General features: G+C 44.8%; 1 protein-coding gene and 1 pseudogene across 10 annotated transcripts in view; one reads left to right on the plus strand and one right to left on the minus strand.

Moving 5' to 3' along the window:
- The window catches only part of RUBCN (rubicon autophagy regulator), a 66015-nt gene extending 50970 nt beyond the window's left edge, over window positions 1-15045 (plus strand). For all 10 annotated transcript variants that reach the window (XM_060298197.1, XM_060298199.1, XM_060298198.1 and 7 more), the window contains 9 exons: window positions 5683-5743; window positions 6860-6992; window positions 7647-7792; window positions 8776-8840; window positions 9330-9568; window positions 10108-10169; window positions 10626-10779; window positions 11910-12003; window positions 12230-15045. In XM_060298197.1, coding sequence (XP_060154180.1) covers window positions 5683-5743; window positions 6860-6992; window positions 7647-7792; window positions 8776-8840; window positions 9330-9568; window positions 10108-10169; window positions 10626-10779; window positions 11910-12003; window positions 12230-12408 — 1133 coding nt within the window. In that variant the 3' untranslated portion in view covers window positions 12409-15045. The remainder of the gene's footprint in view (window positions 1-5682; window positions 5744-6859; window positions 6993-7646; window positions 7793-8775; window positions 8841-9329; window positions 9569-10107; window positions 10170-10625; window positions 10780-11909; window positions 12004-12229) is intronic.
- On the minus strand, window positions 2569-3538 carry LOC138842663 (endoplasmin pseudogene; annotated as a pseudogene).
- Window positions 15046-16457: the final 1412 nt, after the last annotated feature.

Here is a 16457-nt window from a genome sequence, read left to right on the forward strand (position 1 = left end):
ATTACATGTGTAAGATTAAATTAAGATTTAGAGAAATAAAAGTAATTAGGTACCTTTTATTCCTGAACTGTTGTAATTTATTCTAACAGTCTTCTCTTGCTTGAGAAGTAACAATCATAAGTCATTCTTTTTTAGTTTGGTTTTTTTTTGGCCATGCCACATGGCTTGAGGGATCTTAGTTCCCTGACCGGGGATTGAACCCAGGCAGTGAAAGCGCTGAGTCCTAACCACTGGACTGCTAGGGAATTCCCCTAAGTCACTTTTAAGCTGGTTTCTGATGTGTTTACAACCAGAATCGTTTGCATGTGCATTTACTGACTATCAGGTACTTCTTGGTTAGAGCATAGTCGTCAGTCTGCTTTAACCATAAGGCATACTTTTATTTGGTCTTCCTAGCATCCTTTCTTCACCCATTTTGGGAGCTTTAAAGCATTTTTTATACACCAAGAATTTGAAATATTTTTCAACTAAAATACTGTTTTTTCTCATGATCCACAATCCCAACACATTTTGAGGGCTTGGAGGGAAAGCAATCAGAACAACCCTCTCTCCAAAGTAGTGACTTGTTTGACTTTCTACACACAGATTCTCGATTATGAAAGCATAATTTTTTTAACATCTTTATTTGAGTATAATTGCTTTACAATGGTGTGTTAATTTCAGCTTTATAACAAAGTGAATCAGTTATACATATACATATATCCCCATATCTCTTCCTTCTTGCGTCTCCCTCCCTCCCACCCTCCCTGTCCCACCCCTCTAGGTGGTCACAAAGCACTGGCTGCTTCCCACTAGCTATCTGTTTTACATTTGGTAGTGTATATATGTCCATGCCACTCTCTCACTTTGTCCCAGCTTACCCTTCCGCCTCCCCGTGTCCTCAAGTCCATTCTCTAGTAGGTCTGTGTCTTTTTTTTTTTTTTTTTTTTAGATTCCATATATATGTGTTAGCATACGGTATTTGTTTTTCTCTGAAAGCATAATTTACAATTCATCTTTCTCTACTGTAGGTTTCTTTATTGCTTTCTGTTCTTTTTCATTTGTTTCTGGTCTTTAATCAAGTTTATTACTGGGGACCAAATTCCTTCTAACAAGGGTCGGTATACTTCTCATTAGCAGTCTTCTTGATCATGTCCAGAGGCTTACAGATGCTTTTCTTTTTGATCACCTTAAGTAATATATGCTATTGAAGAATCTCTTGGGATTCTATCAGAGGAAGGTTATCAGAATCCATAACACCCGTGGAAAAATTACTTAAGCATCGTAGTATAGACATCATCTGTGATAAATACTCTGCATAATTGTAATACTTTGCTTAATGTAATCATTTTTCTTAGATCCTAATTCAGCAAGTAGACCTTATGGAGCAGAAGTGTTTATGAAGGAAATAGTTTTGAAAGTTACTTCCTCCTCACAGTAAAGTGGATGTAAACTTGTGATCATAGCTTATTCATAGAAAGCTTTGTATTCGTTAACATCTATTCCCTTTTTAAAAAACCATTTTACTGAGGAATAATTACACTTCAAAATCTACCCACTTTAAGTGTACAACTCACTAAATTTGAGTAAATTTACCAAGTTGTCAACCATCACCGTAATCTAGTTTCAGAACATCTTCATCAGATCCCTCACGCCCATTTATAGTTAATTTACATTCCCACCCCAAGTCCCAGTCCACCACTAATCTTTATATCTCTATAGATTTGTCTTTTCTGGACATTTCATGTAAATGCAGTCACACAGTATGTGATCTTTTGTGTCTGCCTTCTTTCACTTCATCTGTATCTTCTGATGGTGTCTGCCAAATTGATATGATATCATTCATGGGCTCCCAATTCCAGACAGTCTTTTCAGCGTCTTTGGTTTTAGGATTTTGTTGTTGTTTTTTTCCTCCCTTCATCCTTTTCCACTACAACTTCATCAATTCTTCTTTATCCTCCTTCTTTTAGAATTTCAATCTCTGCATATATGTACCTAGTCAGGGTCCAGTCAGGAGACAGAAACCACATGATAACTTGCATGGGGAAAATTTAATATAAAGAATTATTAACTCTGATGGGGGATTGAAGTAATGGGAGACTGGCTCATAAGGAGTAAAGAGAACTCTAAGGAATACAGGAATAGCAGATATAGGCAGCAGTCACCATCCCTAGGGCTGAGATAGAGCCCCCAGGGGAGGAACAAAGGTAGAAGAAGGCCATACCCCGAGGCTGCGATCCAGACCTCCTTGCTCACTGGATGGTGGAGTTTTCTGAAGGTGCAGAACTGCCCTGAGAGAATGTCCGGGCATGTTGTCCATGAGGGGTGCCATGGCAACAGCCCTTTTCAGGAAACCATTCTCTGGGGTGCAGGAGGAGGCTGCCCCCAGGGGGTGCTGTGCCTCAGAACTCAAGGGGTGCTGGGGGAAGTGGTTCATGGGAGGGGCCAGGCCTGCAGCACCGGCTCGGAAGCTTTCCCAGGGGTCCAAGGGAAGCCACTTATGAAAAGTACCATCAGTGGCGCCCTGCTGCAAAGCCTCCTGAAGCCATGCTTACCCTGGGGAAAGTCACTTGCACCACAGGAGTCCTCTTACGGGAGCGCACCAGCAGCCAGAGAAACCCCTTCCTCCTCCAGTGTCCCTCCAGCGCCCTCTACTGCCGAAGGTGAACATTGTGCCAGCTGGCAAAAGATCAGTGTTTTCAAGTCCAGCTCCATTATCACAGAGCAGACAAAAAGAAGGGCAGGTTGGGAGCTGAAAGGCAATAAATTGAAAACTGGCACAATACATAAAGAGGAAAGTTCATGAACTATATTTTGGGTAATCTGTTGCTCCTCCCCACCTTCCCTCTTTTAATAAGTTGTTTTCTCCTTCTAAGGCAAGAGTAATTGTGGCTCTCCATTTTAAAGTGTTTCCTCTTGAGTCAGCAGTTACAGAACATCCATTAGAGTTGGATTTCTGGATGTGTTGGGTATCCCTTTATGTGCTAAAAGGAAAACAGGCTGCAAAGCAACATCAGATTGGCCAGTAGATTCTGAAGTTGACGCTATTCTTGTGCCTCACTTATTTTGTTTAAAAATGTGCAGATTTTGCTAGGGTACCAAGGTTTTAACCAGTTCTTCCTTGATCATCCCAATACCGGTATCTGGACATGCAAAAATTCTTCTTACAACCTGTCATTATTTTTGTTGTTGTTTGTCTTTATATTTTTGAACTTTTTCCAGTCAGTAGTAATAGCTTTATCCTATCTAAAGCATCAGGCACATTTGAAATCGGTTCTTGTTAAAGAATTGATAAAAAGTTTCATAATTATGTTAACTTCTATTTGGAAGGAGTGCTTCTCAGACTTCTTTCTCAAGTGCTCTCATTTGGGGTATGTTTAATCCATTCAGTTGAGTAGCTTTCTTCTGTCTCTTTACTCCTTAATTATCCTAGACCCTGGTCTACTTTTATCCAGATCCTCAACTAGTGTTCCAACCACATTAACCTAATCATCTGCTTGTACTGACTAGAGAGTGAGCAGGATACAACAGAAAGGCCTAGTACCCACGAGGCCTTCATGGTACTGACCAGTGACAGGTGTCATGTCCCTTTTGATATCAGGCGCTGCCTCTCCCTCTCCGCTCTTGGGGTAAGATCCTCGCTTCCAAACCCGTGTAGTCTTCTGCACTCTTGGAAATATTCATGATTAGCCAGGACATCACTGCACCTCTGGTGAAAAAGAAGAAACATGATAAAGTGTGACTTGACTTTATTTTCCAAAGAGGAGAGAGTGTTATTTTTTCTCTCAAAGAAAAGAAGCCTTCCTTTCTGTGAGGCTGAAGAACTGCTGAATAGTTTTTATGAAGACAGCGGTTTTCAGCAACCATGAATTGTCAACCGCCTCTCCTCTCTGGCGTGCCATGTTTTCTTTCGTAGCCTGGCCCTCAAGTAACCATGTTGGTTAGCTCTTTATTCAAGATATCTGTCTAAGATTTTTGTCTGGTTTTTCCTTTTCTATCACTCGTAAACAGGCTGAAATTTGCCTTTTGCTTTTAGACAATTTTTTATTTAGGAAATATTTTTTGGAAACCTATTATGTACAAAGCTCTTTGAGGATTTTAAGGACAAGGCAAGACTTACATATGATCCAAGGCAGTTTAGTGTTACTCAAATCAACGTTGCAAACCCAATGGTCTATGAAGGTCTACTATTGCCTAGAGTTTTTTCTTCTCTTCTAGCACTATTTAGAATGGAATACAGAGCTAGCCAGTGTATTGGGAACTGGATTTGAGTGGCACAAATTCAGACAGAGTATATGATATACATGAACTTCTTTGTTAAATGAAGTAGGATTTGTTATTTGCTAGTCAAAGATTTTGTTGCTATCTTAAGTTTTTCTATGCTTAGAGAGCATATGAAAACTGAGAGATTTCAATTCTTTTCTCTTATTTGTGTTTATAGCTTTGAAGACATTGATTTTTCAGGAATATTATTTGAGAATATGCTGTTATACAGAGCACTGTGTTAAGTATTTCAGGGCCAAACAGAAGAATTAGACACGATCTCATTTCCTCACACCGAGATATTATAATCTAGTGGTACATACAAACGTATATGTATACAGAGGAAACATGAAGAACAATTGAGCTACTCATGGCCAACTGCAGAGTGATGTCATGTAAGCTTAGCACTCTATTGAGGGGCTTAAATGCAGTAGATTGATCATTGTGTAGGTTTAATTAGGAAAAGGTCTTTCACTAGGCATCAAAGGAAGTGAGGGATGAAACTTATCAGAACAGTCTTGTTTTCATGACTTGAATAGGCAGTATCTGCTTTTCTTGAACATGACTGTTATGTTTCACATTCTCCCCATTAAAATTATTTGGGTAGATGAGGTCTCTAGAGATTTAGGCATATCATTATTAGAAATCCTTTTCAAAATTCTTTCTTGGGAATAGACTTTGGAAAGTCTGCCGTAGGTTCCTAAAATTATGTTTGAGAGTTCTTTAGTAAAGATCATGTTGAATAGCTCCATGAAAATTTGTTGTTTACCAGGCATCTTCAGGGAGTTGCCAAACCATAGAGAAGTTCTTTTTTTCCTCTGTGCCACTGGACAGGAAGGGAGTCTTTCCATGAAACTTTGTTAAGGACATGGAAGACTTCTCACATTCAGTGGTTAATAGCAATAGTGGTCAGATGTTAGAAGCAAAGTTTCAATTCCACATACATTTAATGAGTAACCTCTGTGACCTAAATTCTGTGTTAGGTACTGATTCTGGTATAAAACAAAGAGCTAGATAGAGTTCTTGACTCTGAGAGTTTATCATTTAAGAGCACTTGAGATTTAGAGAATGAGAGAAATTGGAGTCATTTGTTGCTGCTTGGTAGAGAGTGTGTCCCTGTTTGCCTTAGGATGCTTCATTTTCTCCTTCACTGCTTTGCACTAAATGTGAATTTGTGTTTCCACCTGGAGTTGTAGCCACTTTGACCTTCTCAATGCTATGCATAATGTCACCAATTCAGTCTGTTGTGACTTGAACAGAGCCAAACTATAAATTGGATGTAAAGCTTCACCTGGACTCTGCTCCGTATCCTGCATAGAATGTAGCACCTAGCTGCTGCCCTGAGTGCTTAGCTGCCAATAGCTTGGACTGCTTTCCATTATTATCCCTTACCTCCTCCCTTTCCATTTCCTGCTCCCCTTAACTCTTGTTTGCATTTAGATGCTGACATCAGAAGGAGCACACTCTCAAACAACAAATCATGTGTTTCCTCCCAGTCCTTGTAAGTACTTTTTTTTTTTTTTAAATAAAACTTTGGGATATGTTGAGAAACAAACCCAGGTCTTGGCATATGGATGGGAAGGCCATGGGATGAAGCCATCTGAATTCACAAAGAGGCAAGTTTAATGTGACAGGCCTGCCTGATGGTGGTGAGTCCAGGGAAGAGAGCAGAAGATCATGGGATCAAACAGGCTGGGCTCTGGTGGAGGCAAAGCTCGCAGTGTGGATTATTTCTTCTCTGCTAACTCTGATTATACCAGAGGCTCCCAGAAGATCAGTTCTCAAAAGAGAGAACAGTGATCGTGATTTCTGATTATGAAATCAGATTGAACAGGTTCCACGTAGACTCAACTAGAGGAAATAGTAGTTCATGCGGGAGTGACAATAGTCTTCATAGTCCACAAAGCAGTTTGACTCACTCTATTTTGTAAACAGGTGTTGTCATCTCCATTTTGCAATTAAAGAAAGTGAAGTTTAGGGCTTCCCTGGTGGCGCAGTGGCTAAGAATCCGCCTGCCAATGCAGGGGACATGGGTTCGAGCCCTGGTCCGAGAAGATCCCACATGCCGCGGAGCAACTAAGCCCGTGCACCACAACTACTAAGCCTGTGCTCTAGAGCTCGTGAGCCATAACTACTGAAGCCCGCGCACCTAGAGCCCATGCTCCACAACAAGAGAAGCCACTGCGATGAGAAGCCCGCGCACCGCGACGAAGAGTAACCCCCACTTGCTGCAACTAGAGAAAGCCCGCATGCAGCAACGAAGACCCGACGCAGCCAACAAATAAATAAATAAATAAATGAATAAATAAATTAATTACTTAAAAAAAAAAAGAAAGTGAAGTTTAGAGAAAGAATTTGACAGAATTCTTAACCAGCAGTGCCATGAATGCTAGTAAGTGGGATTTGAGCCTAAGTCTTAAAACTATGTGTGGACCTGTGTAATTTGCTCTATACTCACATGTCTGAGGATGATGAGAAAGGAAGCTGAGTGGACTGGGGGTGCTGTGAGTGTTCTCTCAGTCCATAAATCACTGTGTATGGTATCGGGTCCTGAAGTTAGGGCTCCCATCCTCCTGTCTTCTCTCTATGCTCAGTCTTCCTTGACTCTCTGTTTCAGCTCTCACTGCTTCCTACACTCCACGTCTGCTGAGGCAGTGGCCATGGGGCTCCTGAAGCAGTTTGAGGGGATGCAGCTCCCAGCCGCCTCAGAGCTAGAGTGGCTTGTTCCAGAGCACGATGCCCCTCAGAAGGTAGATTCTTCAAGTCTTTTTCTCCACCCAGCGTCGAGCCCCAGGAGGCTGTGAGCCTTTCTGATATTGTTCTCCTTTATTACACGTCTCCAGTTTAGAATGAGCCTCCATGTTTCCCTCCTTACTTTTAGAAGCCATTCATTACAAATGTATGTCGGATAAATGAAGGAATGCGTGCACGCTTGCCTAGGTTTCCCCTAGCCATCGTCAGGATAGGAGATAACGGCTCCTCCAGTGTCCTTATTCCACATGACTGCTCACTAGATCCGGGGGCAGCACTCCTGTGTTGTGACCACCTTGAGACACTGGAAAAGTGAACTATTCAGGTTCTTCTTTGCTCTGCAGTTGAATAAGGCATGAAGCACCCTGGCACACCAAGGGTCCCGGGCTGGGTTCAGGGACAGCATTATCAAGGGGTGCCACCCCACTGGGAGGCCGTTTCTGTTCCTTTTGATTCTTGGAGCCCAAGACCCTCACTTCTAGTAGCCTGGTGCCTTATCATTTATTTCGAGGGCCAGGGTTCCCTGAAGCCCTTGTTTATGGTGTTCCTGAAACGGCTTTCATTAATTATGCTTCTGCCATGGCCAGAAGGGTCAGGCATATGTATTCCCCCAGATTGTCCGTGGTGGATCACCCTGTGCTTTTCTCCTGCAGCTCCTGCCCATCCCTGACTCACTGCCCATCTCACCAGATGACGGGCAGCATGCTGACATCTACAAGCTACGTATTCGTGTTCGAGGCAACCTGGAGTGGGCCCCACCCCGGCCTCAGATAATTTTTAATGTTCATCCAGCCCCAACGTGAGTAGTCAGTGGCCGTGCCCTTTGACAAACAGATACATTCTCTTTGGATTGTCAGAGCCTTCTCTTCACCCTATTGTCCCTACCTGCTGCTGTACCTCCCATACAATTCTAAAAGGCAGAGGGAGAGAGTTACCTACTTGCCTGCGAGTTTTTTTTTTTTAATATTTATTCATTTATTTATTTTGACTGCGCCAAGTCTTAGTTGCAGTATGCGGACTCTTAGTTGCGGCATGCATGTGGGATCTAGTTCCCCGACCAGGGATTGAACCTGGGCCCCCTGCATTGGGAGCACAGAGTCTTACCCACTTGACCACCAGGGAAGTCCCTTGTCTGCGAGTTTTACTCTTAGTCCTTCCATTCCTTCCCAGAGCTAACCAGAAATGAGGTCTTTTTTTTTTGGCGGTACGTGGGCTTTTCACTGTTGTGGCCTCTCCCGTTGCGGAGCACAGGCTCCGGACGCGCAGGCTCAGCGGCCATGGCTCACGGGCCCAGCCGCTCTGCGGCATGTGGGATCTTCCCGGACCGGGGCACGAACCCATGTCCCCTGCATCAGCAGGCGGACTCTCAACCACTGCGCCACCAGGGAAGCCCCAGAAATGAGCTCTTTTATCACTGGCCTCCCAACCTATTGCTTTCCTCCCAATAGTTTTATGAGCTTTTTTTTTTTTTCCTCAAGATGGATGGATGCTTTTCTTTCCTTTTGTGCTCTCCTCTTTACTATTTCTCACCTCTTACATTTGTACAGAAAGTGTGGTTCATTACTGGGGAGAGTCACTGCCTAGACCTAAATTCTAACCTTACAATCCTTGGTTTAAATTGGTTCTCCCAATAGGTTCATTTTGTCCAACTCTAAAAAAATAGGTGAATTCCCCTCTCTTCCCATCCTTATGGGAGCCCTGTATTTGTATCCCCATCCTTTACGTCTCAGAGACCTCATGCAGCTGGTATCTGCCAATCCCCTCTCCTTCCCGTTTCCTCAGGAGGAAAATCGCTGTGGCCAAGCAGAATTACCGCTGTGCAGGATGTGGCATCCGGAGTGACCCTGGTGAGCGTCTTCTCTGGCCTCCCCTGCTGCCTCCAAGGGCTTTACCCTGTCACACACCTGGGTGAGGGAGCTGGTCAGAGAAGTAGTAAGAGGAGGTGACAGAGCAGAACTGGGGAAAGGGAAAGAAGAGGCCTGGAGGACGGAAAGGGGTACTACTAGGCAACAGTACTGGTAATCAGAGGGAAATGATTTCCAGGAGCCCATTACCAGGATTGTGTACTGGAGAACCTTGTGTACCCTCAGCCAGGTCCTTGGAGGCTGGATCTTACCAACTGTGGCAGCACTTGTTTCCTCAGCGGCCTCCAGGCTGGGACACAGAAACCACAGGCCCCACTATGTCGGTTTCTGGCAGCTTTGGGAGCTCAAACAGAGGTGGCTGGAGCCCACTGGCCATCCCTTCCTCCTCTTTCAAAAGGAACAGCAGGGCTGCCTCACCAGCTTATAGATGGGAAAGCCACCTCTGACCTTCTGACTTTCCGTCTTTTTCAGATTACATCAAGCGGCTGCGGTACTGCGAGTACTTGGGCAAGTACTTCTGTCAGTGCTGCCACGAGAATGCCCAGATGGTTATCCCCAGCCGAGTTCTGCGCAAGTGGGACTTCAGCAAGTACTACGTCAGCAATTTCTCCAAGGACCTGCTCATTAAGATCTGGAACGATCCTCTCTTCAATGTGCAGGACATCAACAGTGCCCTCTATAGGAAGGTCAAGCTGCTCAATCAAGTCCGGGTAAGACCCTTGAAAAGGTCACGTCGTAGATTACCCTCTGTTCATAGAGGTTGCCCAATATCACCACACTCCTCTTTGTCGCTATGGTAGCGCTGTGACCATCTCATCATTCTCACTTTCTCTACGTACTTCTTCATGCCATTTTCGAGGTATCTGTCTAGTTAGAGTCTCGAACCTGGCAAGGCAGCTTGAAAGCTATAGATAACGATGGCAAAAGCAGGATTTCTCCCTTCCCTGAAAATGTTACTGAACGGAGAATGGGGTGTCGGGTTGGAAGTTCAGATTCTGGACTTCTCAGCAGCTCCCAGCTGTGTATGTGATCTGGGCAGACTGACCTAGCAGAGGGCCCTGCCCTGACTGGGGGTGCCTTTGAAGCGAGTTGTTGAGTTACAGGTATAGAGAACAGTCTGGCTCTGGCTGCCTCGTGCAAAGCCTCCAGACACGCAGGGTTTAAAGGTACTGGCCTTTCTAACGGTGGTTTCTCTCCTCTTTACACCCCTCTGACTCCCCACCTACCACCACAATGCCGTTCTCTTCAGCTGCTGCGGGTCCAGCTGTGTCACATGAAGAACATGTTCAAGACGTGCCGACTGGCCAAAGAGTAAGTCTTGTGTGGAGGCCAGAGGCCTCTGGCTGAGCTAATGTCTCTGAAAGAAACATGTCCCAGCATTTGGCCCTTGTTATGTGAAGCAGGAGAGTAGGGGGATCTTGCAGAAAATTCCAGAAATGGTCAATGAGAAGCCTACAGCAGTAACTGTGTCTGTGTCCCTCTCTCTGGAAGGGGAGATCTGGTTATTCTACCCAGGGCAGGCCCACCACTCTTTGCAGGCTGACATGCATCACTACAGAAGGGCCTAAAAGTCACTTCTGCCCTCCAGACACCTGGTGGTATGGAGGGTTGAGGTGGCCTGGGCTGGCTGAATGTTACCCACCCTCATTACTCTGCCTAGGACGCTTTTCTTCCCTGTCCTGCTTCTGGATAGAAATCCTTCTGCCCTGATGTGCCACACACAGTGTTCGTTCTCCGCTCCCACCCACTTCCCCTCATTTCCTGCAGGCTTCTGGACTCCTTTGACACAGTTCCAGGCCACCTGACAGAGGATCTCCACCTGTACTCGCTGAATGACCTGACTGCAGCCAGGAAGGGAGAGCTGGGGCCCCGGCTCGCTGACCTCACCAGGGCGGGGGCTGCCCATGTAGAGCGATGCATGGTAAGAAGCTCTCACTTTAACATGCTGCTGGGCCCTTGCTTCGGGACACCGAGAGTAGCGTGCATCCAGGGTTCTTGGCATTTAGTTCCAGGAAGTTGAATTGGCTTGTCAACACTGTGAGAAATACTGTACAGGATTGCTCTTCCCTGGGTTGCTGAACAGCTAAATCATCCAGCTCTAAGGAACCTAGAATTAGAAGACGATCTGGTGCTGGCATTTCTCCTGGGAAACGGGCAGGACTAAGCAGGCCTTCACTAAAGAATTGTCATGATGTGAGAGGAGGACCCTGGATTAGATTCTGGAGAGGGACTGGGTCTTGGCTTTATCATTTTCAATCACTGTGATCAAAGGAAATACTTTGCCCTCTCTGAGGTAAGCCTCAATTTTCTTATCTCTAAAATGGAGATAATGATTAATACCCACTGTCCTTTCCTCTCAGTATTTTTGAGGACTGATGAAATAATTTATGTGAAAGCATTGTGTAAACTTAAGTATTCTGTAGATGCAAGTTATCATTGTTCTTGATGTATCCAACATACCAGAAATTCATAAATTCCATATTTAGAATTTCCCATCTTAGAATATGTCCAGTTTGTGTTCCTGTAACGGTCCCAGAATTAGAGCTTAAAATGGGGCATATGTAGAAGTCCCATGTAGCAGGGGGCATTGGAAAGACTTCACCGTAACCTGACTCAAGGCTGGGTGTTATTTTGGAGAACTGTACTTGCCTTTACATTTTACCTTAATTGGTTGTGTTTCCTATTTCAAAATAAAATCATTACCCAGGCTGGAATTTTGACTTTAGGAAGCCCTTTGTGGCATCGTTCCTTCCTTCTTTTCATCTCTTCTTTGAGAACCACTCTCACGGCTGGAGTTTCTCAAACTCATGCCTCTCTTGTCTTCACCTTAAAGCTTTGTCTAACACTGCCCGGCAACACTGCCCAGCCCTGGCCCCAGTTTGGCTATCATGCTAAGTCCAGCCTGGGTCTCTTTCCTGAAGGTGGGAGAACACGTTCGAGTCCCTCAAGACTTATTTATATCTTGCTCCTCCCCTCGCTTGTGTTCACCCTCTTGGCCAGTTCCTGTGGTGTGCTTTGCCTCATTTTGCTGCCTGTGTCTTTCCTCTCCAGCTTTGCCAAGCCAAGGGCTTCATCTGTGAGTTCTGTCAGAATGCGGATGACATCATCTTTCCCTTTGAGCTCCATAAGTGCCGGACCTGTGAAGGTGAGGGCTGGTGCCCGGTGGGGTGGGCAAACAAGACAGAACACAAGGCTCATTTATTTCCCATCAGCCACCCCTATTAGTAAGAGTTTGGTTTGGTTCAGCAGCTCCCTGTGTTTCCCCACAGGTGCACCAAGCCGTGGTGTGAGAAGGGTTACGGCAGCGACTTGCTTCCAGTTCGAGATAATACAAATTGTTCTTTTCTCTCTCCCCTTCCCAACTTGAATAGAGTGTAAAGCGTGTTACCATAAAGCTTGTTTCAAGTCTGGAAGCTGTCCCCGCTGTGAGCGGCTGCAGGCCCGACGGGAGTTGCTGGCCAAGCAGAGCCTGGAGTCCTACATGTCAGACTCTGAGGAAGAACCCACCGAGGCCTTGGCCCTGGAGGCCGCCATCCTGGAGACCACCTGAAGAAAGCACGTAAAGCGCTCTTCCTAGGGGCTAGGGTCACACATAGTGCAGAACTGAGCCACCTTTTTAAGGACTTTCCCACTTTTTTTTTTTAATTATCATCATCATTATTAATTTTTACGACCTGTCTAATGTCCACGTACAGTCAACCTTATTTAGGTTGGTGGGGTCCAGTCTGTTGTGACAATTTATAGGTACCAAGTATTTCCATCAGAACTGACACATGGGTCCCTAAGTGAAGCTTCTAGTGCCTCTGTCAGGAAAATGGACAGGGAGACCCAGTTCTTCCGACATCCATGGCCTTCTCCACTTGGACCAGATCTGGTTTCAGCTGCATCTCAAGTATCATTTCCAGTTTTATTTTGTTGTAATTCTGGAGCTTCTGAGCCAGGCCTTTCTCAGCGAACTCACTTCTCCTTTGCTGCTGAAACAGGAGGTTGGAGTTTTCTCTCTCCCAGTCCTGGAATAGGGTCAGACTGCCCTGAGGAGAAGCAGCAGAGAATGGGACTACATCATGGGCATTCTTATTTAGGTGTTTTTGAGGCCATAAAAACAGCGTTATTGCTACCTTAGAATTTTCAGAGACCTCAAGGAGGCAGTGATGACTTCCTTGTTTGAAATATTCTAGGCATAGATGATGTCACAGGCTGACTTTCTTTATCTACCCTGGGGGACTTGACCCGAAGAACAGAACTGATACTTAGACCAGGCCCATTTCTAGCATAAGTGACGCTACAGCTCTGTTGTTTAAGGAGCATTTATTCAGTCAGAGGGGCTGTTGGCCTCCTCTTAGGTGATCAGGTCCCTTTCAGTCAACATAGCTCTGGTGCAGGTTTGATCTTTCAAGCTCAGGCAAGTTCCTGACACCATCCTAAACTGAGGACAGAAACCCCATCCACCATTTTATCAGTGGGTCTCTTGCCACTGTGTCCTCTGTTAGGTGGTCAGTGTGGTTCTGAGTAGAAGCCTGGCCCAACTCCGTGCTCTCCCTCCGCTCCTGAAGCACAGCTGGGACCCTCCCTGGTGGCTGATTTCTTGCGTTAGTTTCTTTTGTCAAAGTTGAGGAAAAAGCTTCTTGCTGTTAGTGGTGTCAGACAACTTGGCAGTTTGTGGATGTGAGCGCGAATGTTCCCGTGTTCTTGGGATAACAAGAGCCTTTATGCCAATTATGCACTTAACTCTTTAGCCTGGTGATATTCATATGTTCACTCATCCTTTTCTTATTACTAACTTTAACACACACACACACACACACACACACACACCCTTTTTTAATGTGTGTTTTGATGGGAAAAGTTTTTGCTGGGACCGAGTATATGTTTGTCATATTCTTTAAGTTGCTGTACTTCCTGACCTGTGTGTAAAACACTGGTCAGGATCACTGCTCTGAGGGCTGGCAGCTCTGTGAACTAAAGCCCAGAGCATTTTTGTTTTGGGACTGACTTCTTCCTGGATGCCTGTCTTTCCGTAGCTGGTTGCTTGTAAGAAAAACTTGCTGTGGGTGCTACCCCAGGAAGCTGAACAGAAAGTTGCACATGGTTGGTGGAAGCTGATGAATGCCTGAGTTGGAGGCAACCAGGAGTCTCACAGGAAGTCGAAGGGGCAGTAAAGTAACAGCCAGAGCTGAGGCTCCACCAGGACAAGAGGGAGCAGGGAGGAATTGACTTCTGGTGTTGGTCCCTCTGCTTCAGACTTGCGATCTGAAGGCTACTTCAGGCTGTTCTCCCTTCAGTTCACGGGTGGGGCGGAGGGGCTGTGAAAGCCAAGGCCTCCAGCCCAGCCCAGTTTTGAAGGGCGGACTAGAAGCTCCCTTGTCCTCAAGGAGCTTTGGGAATGACCCTATGAGACTCAAGTCTCACTGAGGATTAGGCCTCGGATTCAGACTAAGGGCTTTGTGAAGATGGTGAGCTCTACTTCCACTTTCGGTTTAAATTACAAGTCTAGCTCCTTACTCCAAGTCACTACACTGGAGGAGAGATATACTCTTATTATTGTCGTGCGTGTTTCATATAGCATAGGATCAAAGGATGGAAGATGCTGACACTGTTTCTAAAGCTGAGCTCAACAATCTCACCCTCCTGGTTTTTCACTTATTTTTCTCCACCTCTCTCACCTCATCCCTTTAGGTTGCATATCTGTTTTAGTGACCCTGACACTGTGCTGTCATCACTGTCCAAATACCCATTTATTTATTTATTTGAGAGTGGGGAGGGGGGAGAGGAAAGAGGATGAGATTTTTTGAAAGCACTTTGCAACTTATCAGTATCTGAAAATCCCTGCTGTTGTGGGGAGAAGCTTTGAATGCACTGAAGAGAGTTCCTTCTGAATGAAATGGGAAGGAAGAAGTGTTTTTTTCTATAAATAAAGGGAAAAAGAAGTTTGCTTACAAGGTGGAGACAAGATTTAAGACATAGCAGAAGAGTGGAAGGCAAATACTTTCCACTTAAATGAGGCTGTTATTGACTTTCTCTACCAAAGCTTTAGAGCTTCTGTTGAATTAACATAAAAGGAGCAAGAGTCTAAATGGAGATGTTCTGGGGTGTGTACAACTCGTGTTCCGAACTAGGTTTCTACTTGTTATAATTCATACACAGCCTGACAGTTCATTGTCGTCATTAATAAACTAAGGAAATGAAATTCTGCCTTTTATTTGCCTGCCTTGACTATCAGGAACTGGTATGGAGTGTCCACTATAAAGCAGGCGTGTCTGAAAATTCAGGAAGTTTCTGTGTATTCATGCAAAGAAAACTGGACCTTACAAGTCAGGAAACATAGATTGGAATGCTTTGTCACTGACTTGCTGTGTGACCTTGAGCAGATCACTTCACCTCTCTAGATTTCTATGTCTTTGTGTACGAAGCACTTTGTGGCACTTTCCAATGCACGGGGTGTGCCCCGTACCTGTCCCCTTGGTGTAGCTGTCGCTTAAAGTGAGGTAAATCTTCCTCTCCACAACACATGAATTGTCTTAGATACTTCAGTTCCCACTTCTGTGAACAACCAGCTCTGAATTTCTCTTTTATGCTCCTGGCCCGCTGGAGCTCCAGCTTTACCCTGCAACTTTCTGAACACTTCCCCCTTCGATGTCCCTTGCTTAGCTCCAACCAGTATGTCTAAAACCAACATAAGTATCATATTTCCCCAAACCTAACCATTAGTCACCCCGGTTTGAAATTTTAGTTTCTTCCTCTCTGAGTCAGGTGGCACTTTTGGCTGGGAAAGCATTATCTCCTTCCCCACCCCCTGTCGTCAAGTTATGTTGATTTTTCTCTTTAAAGTAAATGTATCTCATTCCTTTTCTACCACTAGCACGCAATTTCAGCTTCTTATCTTAAATCTCAACCATCGCCAGCCACTCCCGTCTCTTCCTATTTAATCATCCGTCTAATACTTGGGTACCTACTGTATGCTGGTTTCTGTGGGCTCTGGGGCTATCGCATGGAGCAAAACAGAGACAGTCCCTGCCCCTTAAGGCACTCAGGGTCTTGTAGGGGAGACAGACATTGCCCAAAGTTACCAAAATGAATATGTAATTACAAGCTGTAATAGCTATGAAGGAAAAGAGTCAATGCAGTTAAAAAAATAAATAACAAGGATACCTAATTTAGATTGGAGAGAAATAAGGCCCCTGAGAAGGTGATACTTCCACCAAGACCCCCAAAATGAGGCTCAGGGTAGGGAGAAAAGGGCTCCAGACTGGGACTAGCATATACTGATGGTCCTAAGACAGGAGTTTGGGCAAGGAACTGCAAGAAGGACTTACTAAGAATTTCAGATTGTATTGTAAGAACCTGGGGCACCAAAGATTTTAGATTTTATTCTGAGAACATTGGAAAGCCATTGAAGAGTTTTAATCAGAGGAGTGAGTGATCTGGTTAAAATGTCAGCAGCCGCTTTGCAGAAAATAGAGTAAAACAAGAGTGGAAGTGGTAGATATCCTAAGGAGATGGCTGCAGTAGTTCAGGAGAGAAATTATGTTCGTTTGGATGAGGGTGTGGCGTAGCATTGTCACTGTCACCTCATTAGCCCAAAACCTCTAGAAACAAGAT

This window comes from Globicephala melas, chromosome 4 (assembly GCF_963455315.2).
Source record: "Globicephala melas chromosome 4, mGloMel1.2, whole genome shotgun sequence".
NCBI lineage: Eukaryota > Metazoa > Chordata > Mammalia > Artiodactyla > Delphinidae > Globicephala > Globicephala melas.